This window comes from Triticum dicoccoides, chromosome 4A (genome assembly GCF_002162155.2).
Source record: "Triticum dicoccoides isolate Atlit2015 ecotype Zavitan chromosome 4A, WEW_v2.0, whole genome shotgun sequence".
Classification (NCBI taxonomy): domain Eukaryota; kingdom Viridiplantae; phylum Streptophyta; class Magnoliopsida; order Poales; family Poaceae; genus Triticum; species Triticum dicoccoides.
In genome coordinates this window covers 674,901,762-674,912,440 of record NC_041386.1, presented here as the reverse complement: position 1 = coordinate 674,912,440, position 10,679 = coordinate 674,901,762, and the positions used below count along the sequence as shown (strand labels likewise).

Here is a 10,679-nt window from a genome sequence, read left to right as displayed (position 1 = left end):
CCCGACCGCCAAGCCCCCGTCTCCGTCTCCATCTCCATCTCCTCCCTCCCCATGCTGCCGCTCGCCCGCCGCCTCGCTCGCCGCGGCCCGGGCGCCCTGTCCCGCCGGCCCCTCAGCACGGGCCCGCCGGCGGACCCGGGCGTGCTGGCGAGCCGCCTGGCGTCCCGCGCCGTGGTCCGGTTCCGGGGCCCCGAGGCGGCGCGCTTCCTCAACTCGCTCCTCACCAACGACGTCCTCCTCTCCCACGGCGCCCCCGCCTCGTCCCAGCCGCAGCGGTACGCGCCCACGCCCAACGCGCCCGCGCGGGCGCCGCCGCCGCGGTACGCCGCGCTGCTCACGCCGCAGGGCCGGTTCCTCTACGACCTCTTCCTCTACCGCCCCGCCCCGCGCTCCCAGATGCTCGACCGCACTGGGTCCGCCCCGCAGACCGGGGAGCGGCCCGGCGGGGAGGACGGGGAGGGTGGAGGGGAGGTGCTCGCCGATGTTGACGCCGCCGAGGTCGACGAGCTGCTCGCCTGCTTCAAGAGGTGAGGATTCGCGCCGCTGGCTGACTTATTCCATTCTGTAACGGGGCTTGCAGTCATTGGTCTGTCTGCGGTCGAACTGCAGGAAAAGTAAGATTAGATTAGTTTCGGGAAATAAACATTACTGTTCGAGCTAATCAATCCATGGGGGAAACCGTTAACCAACCGCTTTAGGAAATGGAGCTTCTGTAATCAAATCAGTTGCTGGTTGATTAGCTGTTTCCTTGGGTAGTCAGTGTCAGGTTACAATTTGCAGATGATCCACTGTGTGCCCATTACGGTTGGACATTTTAGTGCCATAACTGGGAGTCATGAATCTTGATTTTTCAGTGCTGATAGCCTTAAATTTGGACCAGTTGGCTCCCAATTGGGATGTTGGAGCGTGTTTTGCTCTCAACAACCGATCGTAATCGGTCTGCGACCGGGAAAACAGGGTTAATTTGGGAAGAAATTTACGAGCTAATCAACTGATGGGGCAATCACTGTGAGGAATGGAGTTTCTGTAGTCAAGGCAGGGCTGAGTGATTTTTGCCTGTTTTCTTGGATAGTTAAGGACTTGAAGAGCAGATGGCTATTTTCTCAGTTCCGTTGGACACTTCAGTGCAGTAGTAGGGAGTCCTAACTCTTAAAGGAGTTTTGGAAATTCCAGGTGCTAAGACTGAAAATTGCAACTGAAGAACATCATTGGCCCACTGTTGTGAATGCTTTAGTGTCAAGTAGAAATGTAGACCTACTGGGAATGTCTAGTCTCAAGTAGGAATCATGGTATGGACTATGGAGTACCTTTCCTTGCATGAATTATAGGTAGCTGCTAGGTTGTTGTTGTGTTGAGCTCTAGTAGTCTAATAGGAGTATATGGGAATTTTAATGATTTTTGTATCGTTTTGTTATTGCTTTCCGCATGCGTAAACTTTCTCCAGTTCAAATGTCTTACGTCCTGGCAATCCATTTTGTAGATATCGGCTGCGGAGCAAGGTTGAGATAGATAATGTAAGTGAGGAGTTTTTGTGCTGGCAAAGATTTGGAAGCGATGTGGCACATGCTGGACCTTCCACTCAAGAACCCGAAGCTCAATCCATTGGATGGGGACAAGGTAGTGACCATGCTGCTGAGTCATCTGCACAAGGGAACGGTCATGGTTGGCAGTGGCTCAAAGATCCTCGGCTTGACATTCTTGGCTACAGAGGAATATTTCCAGCTGATACAATACGTAAGTCATTTGTTCTTGGTGCTTTCTAAAATTACATTTGATATGGTGCTCAATATCTACCAATGGTCATTTGAACATGCAAGTAAATCTTGGTTTTGCCCGCAGCACCACTTGTTGAGGCTGATAAAGAAGCAGATGAACGCCATTATTTGCTTTGGCGTATAGAAAATGGGGTTGCAGAAGGCTCAACTGAGATACCAAAAGGTAGGATTAATTTCCAGTTGATCTGTTAAGTCACTGAAATATTGGCATACTTTGAGATTTGTATAGCTATTTGATGTTCCCTGGTTAAGGACATAATGTCGATTCTGGAATGATTTGTTCAGTGTTATGTTGAAGAGTCTGGCCATTTAAGCTGGTACCCAGCAATGCAATTCAATGGTACAGGAAGAACTGTGCTACATCCTGTTAACAATAGTAGAACTATTGATGAAAACATCTGCATGTACTGAAGCAATTTTAAGAAATTAGATTGCGTACCCATGGTTTGTCAGGTCATTCTGGTTGGTTAGTGGTAGTGATGGATATTATACAATGGCATATATTATCTACAAGGAAGAGCTTATAAGCCTACAGTGCTGTAAATCGTATAGGCGGTTTCATTTCTGTCTTAAAAGAGTTAAGATAGTAGTGCTGGGAGCCCAATATTTTTGGTTGATTCGTGCTAGTGAATCGTTCAGTAGGGTGCCTTTAGGGACATTGCTTAGAAGCATAGTCTCTCGTCTCTTGTAGCACATGGGCAAGTTGGTAGGGAATGCTTAACTAACATATTTTCTCCTGCCCTTTCTTGCGTTCCTAATTTTATCATTTTTGGCTGTTACACTATGTTTCCTTATATTTCCATGTTAAACATTAGTACAATGCTTGTTCTTTCCTCTTTTGCTAAAACTATCTTCTCTTGTATCAGGTGAAGCAATTCCACTCGAGTACAATCTTGCAGGCCTGAATGCTATTTCATTTGACAAGGGGTGCTATATTGGTCAGGAGCTGATCGCACGCACACACCACCGTGGTGTCATCAGGAAGCGCCTGATACCCTTGAAGTTTGTAGATGAAAATGACAAAGGTATTTACTCTTTGCTAAACGATGCAATCATCAAGTCTCCGTCAACCAGATATTGATTCTGCAACCTGTATTATCAGAAATCAAGCAGGCTGTTGCTCCGGGATCAGATGTCGTGGATGAGGCTTCCGGTAAGAAAGTCGGTACAGTAAGCACCGCTCTCGGGAGCCGTGGGATGGGCCTGTTGCGTCTGGATTCAGCATTGAAGCAAAACGCAACCCTTGCCATCAGCGACAACCAAGATGTGAGGGTCAAGGCGATTAAGCCAGACTGGTGGCCGGCTGAGTGGACAGAGGTCTTAGGACAGCAGAGCGCAGTCGCTTGATCTTTTGAAGTTCCAGAACCTGACCAAAACTTGGCGTGAAATGAAGTAATGAAGTTGTTCGTAGTTCATAGTGGCAAATCTGAAGGATCTGGGCGCCAATTCTTTCATAGAGGCGCTGTGAGCAGGGGTGGAGTTTCAGACAATTTAGCAAAGGTTAGTAGGTTACCTGACTGTTGTCTGTGGTCTCTCAGTTTCTGGACCTAGTTTCTTGGTCTATTGTCTATCAATTTCTGCACCCAGTTTCTTCCTTACTATACTTCCTTGTGTCAATGATAGATCAAGAATAAGCTACTGTGTACAAAGCATACACTAAAAATAAGTCTCCTGTTTACGGTTTGCCAGTATCCAATTGTTTTCTTTTGAACGTTTCTGAAGCGGATGATCTAATTTTGCAGACATTTTAACCCGTCAGTAAATCTTGTTCATAGTTGTTAATTTGTCTTCGGAAAAAAGAAATATCTTCTTGTGCTGTGGTCGCCTCTGTTTTGTTTCGAGCGCCTTTTTCTGTCCGAGTTTGTTTGAAGCTCCTAGTTGGCCGCAGCTCAAAAGATATGTCTTCTACAATGGGAGATAATGAACTGTACTAGATAGTAATCATGGTTACATAATTCAGCCTATTGTGAGAGATTGAATTAAACTCTGTGAATCTTCTAAGTTGCTTCGTCTGCTTCCATCAGCACTGAAGCAATACACCTCCAGCCGGAAATCACACTGATCTTGTTACCTCGTGTGTAGAAATCTAGACAGGTGTAGTCACAAATCCTGATGCTTCCTAGTCGTAGGATCTTAGTGGGTTTTAGTGGCATTTGCAAGTGCAATTCCAGTTCTAACTATGTATAGAACTTGTGTACATTACGTTTGTGGTATCATTGGTATGAACCAAGCGAAGACCGAGCTCTACTCCTTGCCCGCACAGATGGCTTCTTCACAAACTATATGTGAGCATGTTTCACCTACCAACGGCCGAGCTCTACTCCTTGCCCGCACAAGTTGCAAGAGCATGTTCTATCTCTTGTCTCACCCTTAAATTATTAGGACCGCCATTACGTTAATGTAAGAAATGTATGGTGCAACAATCATGATATTGATGCTTGCGAGCTATATTCAACATTGTCATAGAGAGCACATGTGTTACCACTTACCATTTCCTGATAGAAGTTCTGATAAGTCAATTCAAGCTCACATTGTAAGCACTGCTGCTATGGTAAGAAAGTTTCTGGACCTAATTTGTTTTTACCTCTACTCCCTTGTATCAGTGATAGAGCAAGAATAAGCCACTGTACAAAGTATACAATCAAATAAGTATCCCAGTTTTGGGGTTGGCCACTTCCCAGATGTTCTCTTTCGAACGTTTCTCGAACGGAAGCTCTAATGTTGCAGATATTTTATCTTGTCATCAACTCATGTCCAAAGTTGTTAGTTTGTTTTCTCATGTTTTTTTTTTGCGGGAAAAATATCTTCTCTTGCTTAGTTACCTGAAATTGTACGTTACATACACTGAAACAACACTACAGCCGCATCTGTTCTGTTTTGAGCGCACGTTTTGCTGTCCACTATGTTTTGGAGCCATAATTCTCACTATTTGAAGGCACCTAAAAAATTCATCATATAAAATGAGAGATGTTGAATGAATAGTGTAACTTTGATGCAGTTTTAGTACAACTATTTGTACTATAGTTGTACTAAACTGCGAAAATTAATTTGGATCGGAGGGAGTATTTATTTTCTTTTAGACAAGATTAATCGTGGCCCTTATCATTCAGTCAATTGGGAGAAAATAAATACTCGTTTCTAAGGATGCTACACTCTGTGAATCGCAAATGGGACTGAAGTGAGTATCGACTTCTTTGCCCTCTTGTAACCTAATAAAAATAGTAGGCAACTTGGAAAACTGCCCGAGCTGAATCCTCTAGATTGCTTGGTCGTGAGTACTGCTTAGTGCTCACATTGTTCACTGTGAATCCTCTGTCGTAATACACCTCCAGCCGGCAATCACACTGATGTTGTTACCTTGTGTGTGAAAATCTAGGGAGGCGTAATCACAAATCCTGATGCTTCCTAGTCCTAGGATGTCAGTGGATTTTAGTGGCATTGCAAGCGCGATTCCAGTTCTAACCAAGCGCAGAACTTATGTGCGTTACGTTTGTGGTATAATTGGTCTGAACAAAGCAAACTCAGAGCTCCACTCCTTGCCCGCACAGCTATGCAGATAGCTTGATGGCTTCTGCACAGGTTATATGTGAGCATGTTCCACCTAGCAACAACCGAGTTCCACTCCTTGCCCATACAGATTGCAAAACTATATATGAGCATGTTCCATCTCTATTGTCACGCTTAAATGATTAGGAACAGCATTACATAAATGTCCGATAATGTATGGTGCAAGTGCAACTACCATGGTATTGAAGCTTTCGAGCTATTCAAATAGCGCATGTGTAGAACTTCCTGATAGAAGTTCTGATAGGTCAATGCAAGCCCACAGTGTAGTTCCTAAGATGATCACATTCTGGAGATAGCCTACAGTCAAGTCGCGTCGTTGAATTACTTAATGAACGAAGAGGACGTACATCACAGAGTTGCAATTCACTTTCCTCGTCACTTAATAATAGTATGGCTATAAGGATAGTTTCAGTAAATCTCGCCAAAGAAATATTTATTAAAAGAATATTTATCTTTTTTGTATTTATTCTTTTTTATTCAACCACAAAAGATTTATATTTGCTCATCAATATAACAATGAATAATCAGCCCCAATCTTACTGGAACCTAGAAGCACGTGGGGTGAGAAGTAATTGCTACTGGGCTATCGACCATGGTGGCATAATGTGAGACTGAATGCTATTCATGTAGAAGGGGTGCTATATTAGTCAGGGGATTGTCAGACACACTACTTTTTTTCGAAAAGGAGGATTACCACGGCCTCTGCATCAGCATGATATACACATTCATCTTTATTAAAAATTCATTAGAGCCTGACAAAATGAATATAAGGATCAAGCAAAAGTGACCTTCTAGGTGAACAAAGTCGCTACACCTACAAGTATATAGATGTGCCCTGTCCGCATAACAGACACAATCTAATCCAGTGGCCTTAAGACCATCCGGTTTAGGCGTCCCATAATGTGCACCGCCTACGCACGCTCTAGGATCCACCGTTGCCATCTTCCGCCATCCCGTCTTCAGGAGGAATCACTGCATAGATCTTGCCAGTCCCATTTGCCATCGATGTCAGCACGACACCAGGCAGCGGCACCAATCTGTGCGCATCGATGAAACCGCGTCCAACACTGAGACTCCACTGCTCCACACCACCGAGACCCACCCCCTTCAATGCAGTCGATGTAACACCGCTCCACCTGTTCGCCTCTCCAGTGAACCAGTGCTTCATGACGATACCCCTAGGAGGCAGAATGGCAACAAAGTCTCCGTCATCATCTGATCCGGGAGACCCAGGTCTAGGGTTTCCCCCGGAACAACTGCCAACCTGGTTGAAGAGGGGACGCTATCTGCAACTGCTGACGCACCCAAGCGGTGCCCACACTATTTTGTGTCATAGGGAGGAGTTTATTGCCGGTATCACGAGTACGCAGATTCAAATGATAAAGACATTAATTTTGTGCTAAATTATGCAATTACCTGTTCTAACTGCCAGACTAGACTGTTGTCGTTCTTGGCAGGCGTAGAATGTGTTTGTTGTGGCTTGAAGAAGAATGGAGGCAAAGCTAATCATACCGCGCCATGAGCGAAAGGGATGTGACGGTGCATGTGATTAAGCCGGACTGGTGGTCAGCTGACTGGACACAGGTCCAAAACATTCATCGTAGTGAAATTTTGTTGAACGTGTAGAGGCAAAACTTATGCCAAGTCTCTTAGGAAGGTGCCGTTAGTAGGAGAGGTATTTCAAAGAGTTTAGCAAAGATACAGTGTTCTATGTTGTATCCGGTCTAATTTCTTGTTTACTACCTTCACTTGTACTTGTATACGTGATTTGTCAAGGATAAATCATGGTGGAAAAAATTCACACTCATATTAATTACCCAATTTACAGTTTGCCTCTTACAAAATCATTTTTTTGTTTTGAGTTGTCAAAACAGATGCTTCAATCTCGTATCATCTAGTCCATCCTTCTTGAATTACTTGTCGTAGAAATGGATAAAAATGGATAAATCTAGAACTAAAATGTGTATAGATACATCTATTGTGGTGACAGGTAATTCTGGATAAAGGGAGTATGATATTCTTTCTTGTGAGAAAGTCATGCAGAAAGTCGCGTTCAGAGTTAATTCAATCGTATCTTCTATTCTCATGCTTAATTAGCTGAAATTGCACTGCACCGAAACAACACACTACAACTTGATTTGTTAGTGCTTGATGTCCACGTGTTTGGCTGCACATCCAAGGTAAGAGAGGCACGTGCCACTGTAGTGCTACTCGTTAGCTTCAGATTGTAGTTTTATTAAACAAATATCCAAGTTTGCGCCTGGTACAGGCGATCAAGCCAGACTGGTGGTCGGCTGAGTGGACATAGGTCTTAGAACAGCATAGCGCAGTCGCTTGATCCTGAAAACCTGAACAGCAGAGCGCAGTCGCTTGCGCCTGGTACAAATATTCAAGGTTGCATGAAAGTGAAGTGAAGCGAAGCGAAGTGAGAAAGTTCTTTTGGAGTTTACAGAGGAAAACCTGAAGGATTTGGGCACCAAGTCTTCGATAGAGGTCCTGTGAGTAAGGGTGGAGTTTCAGACAGTTTAGAAAAAAGGGTCCTTGACCGTGTTTGATTTTTTCAAATTATTAATTTTTTAACAAGCTCAGAAAATATATGCCCTAATTCAAAAAAAAAAAATCAAACCGTGACCCCGTCTGTGTCCCTTAGGCCGAAAAAGGTACTCTTTGGTCAATCTTAGGCCGAAGACAACACTTCGGTGTACTCTAGGCCGAAGATCGGCAGAAATGGGCCGAAGAACACTCTTCTACTTTTTCCGGGCCGAAGAGTGCTCAGGGGCACAAAACACAATAAAAATGGCCTCAAATGAAAAAGTTAACCACATGAAAAATCTTCATCTCGTCAAAACGGCCGATTTCGATGGAAGATTCGTCTTAGGTTGTATGCAATTCGTAGAGCCAAAAGAAGGTCAAGGGTAGAAGCTGCAGAGTCACTTCGAACAGATCGAGTGGATTTGACTCGGTGAGACCAAATGGATGTCATAAAATTTGTCACGGGACCATTCGGATGGTCCGAGTGGTTTGGCTCGGTCTCACCGAGTGCACTAGGTGTTGTAGTCGTTGTAAGAGAACATCGTCAGGTCAGGAATTTTTTGACAAAAGTATTTATTCGCACCACTTCAAAAGAGACGCCGGCCAGTCTCTCAGAGGTGCTCATAGGGGTTGGGTGTGCGTATGGTGAGTGTATGCTTGTGTATGTGAGCGACTTCGTTTGTACCGTGTCCTTAAAAACATAAAAAGCCTGTAACCAGCACATGCATCGCGGTGTGGCGCGTGGTTGTAGCCCGTCCTCCAGTAAGGAATACGGGGGTGAGAGAGCCGCTGGACAGGGAGACAAGTGTGCGTCGATAAGATATTTTGATTTTCCCTACAAGTTGCATGTTCACCGGTGGGGCTTGCTTTTTGACTTTTTTGACATTGGATAAATATTTTTTAAATTATGGCAACATTTTATACATTATATACACAATATTATTAAATGTCACGATCATTTTTTATACACGTGTGAACTTTTTTTTAATGGTCATGAAAAATTTCATTCAATGTTACGAAACTTTTTTACATTGCATCTTTTTTTTAAAAAAATGCCACAAATATATTTTTTAAATTGTGTGAACATTCTTCTAAAGTGGACAGACATGTCGTTTCAAAACCAATTTTGTAAAATTATGAAAACATTTATTATGTTGTATATAAAAAAATGTGACAAACATTTTCTTGGAGTGCATGAAGATTTTTGAAATGTTACAAATTGTTTTCTAAGTGGTTTGAATAAATATTTTTGTTGGAAAAATCATGATCTGAATATGTTCTTTTTCGTTGTTCTGTGCAACAACAAAAAATAACAACAACACCCGGTGCACTCGGTGAGACCGAGTCAAACAACTCGTAGCATCCGAATGGTTCCTGACAAATTTTCTGACATTCATTCGGTCTCACCGAGTCCAATCCACTCGGTCAGTCCAAAGTAACTCTGCAGCTTATACCCGTGACCTTATTTTGCCTCCACAAGTTGCATACGACCTTGGTTTCAGTGCAATTTTTTTTCATGTTGAAATCTTTTTCATTTGAGGCCATATCTATTGCGTTTTATGCCTCTGAGCACTCTTCGGCTATCTTCAGGTCTAAGGGAGGCCGACGGGCCAAATTTCTGCAAATTTTGGGCTGAAGAGTGCTCTTCGGCCCATTTCTGCCGATCTTCGGCCTAGAGTACACAGAAGAGTTGTCTTCAGCCTAAGCCAAACGAAAGAGTACCTTTTCGGCCTAAGGGAGGCTGACGGGGTTATAGTTCTGATTTTTTTCAAATTAGGGCATACCTTTTCCAAATTTGTTAAAAAATAATAATATTTAAAAAAAATCCATAGTGTTATGTGGTCTATCAGTTGCTGGACCTAATTTCTTTTTTACTGTCCTCCCTTCTATCAGTGATAGATTAAGAATAAAATAATGTGTACAAAGTATACACTCAAATAAGTTCCCTATTTAGGGTTTGCCACTTGCAAAATGTTTTCCTTCCAATGTATCCGAAACGGATGCGCCCCCCATACGCCCCCATGAGCACCCTCGGGGGGATACCTAGCCACCGCCGGTGCCAACCCTCTCCTCCGTCCTCTCCTACCCTCGCCGCCGCCCCGAATCGCTGTCGGGCAAAGTCGGGCCAGCGTGGGCGGCAGCGGGGTCGACCCTTCCTCTCCTCATGGATCCCCAGCCAGCGCGGGACAGCTGCCACTGGAGGCATCGGGCTATGGCGGGGCCCGGTGGCACTGCTTCGGGCGCGTCTGGTAGCGGCGGTTCGACGGCCCTGTGGGGACTCGTGGTGGCACAACGGCTGCTAGGAGGTGCGTGTATGGGCACGGTTCGGTGCCGCTAGGCGGCGCATCTGGTGCCAGACGACGCGGGCCGCGGGCGGCATGGGCGGCGGCTGGGGTCTGCCTTCGGGCTCCCGGCGAATGCGGATGGATCTTCCTGTCGCGGGCATGCGGTGGTCTCCTTGGGCGACGGCGGTTCCGGTAGCGGTGTGGTGCTTCCACTACTAGGGAAAAGACTATACACAGGATCTTACCAGCAACCGTTTTAAAATAAGGCGATGCTGCAATGTAGCAGTAGCGCGCTCCATCACAACCCGCTGTTGAAATAAAAGTATCAGTAGCGCGCCTCCACTAAGCAGCGCTACTACTATAATTCCCACGACCCCGCCGCGAAGCTAGTTATAGCAGCAGCGTGTTAATTCGGAGTGCGCTACTGCTATAGCGCGCTACTGCCAAAACTAGCTATCTCCCACCACCCAAGCTCTGCTCTATCCGATCGACACTCACACTCACACTCACTCGATCTCCC

The 10,679-nt window shown here is 44.9% G+C and overlaps 1 protein-coding gene across 1 annotated transcript; it reads left to right on the top strand.

Moving 5' to 3' along the window:
• The first annotated feature begins 51 nt into the window (after positions 1-51).
• Positions 52-3,466, top strand: LOC119287891 (putative transferase At4g12130, mitochondrial). The gene is made up of 5 exons (XM_037567512.1): positions 52-527; positions 1,481-1,734; positions 1,840-1,938; positions 2,642-2,800; positions 2,878-3,466. The coding sequence occupies exons 1-5, from the start codon at positions 52-54 to the stop codon at positions 3,120-3,122; spliced, it is 1,233 nt and encodes a 410-aa protein (XP_037423409.1). The 3' UTR covers positions 3,123-3,466.
• Positions 3,467-10,679: the final 7,213 nt, after the last annotated feature.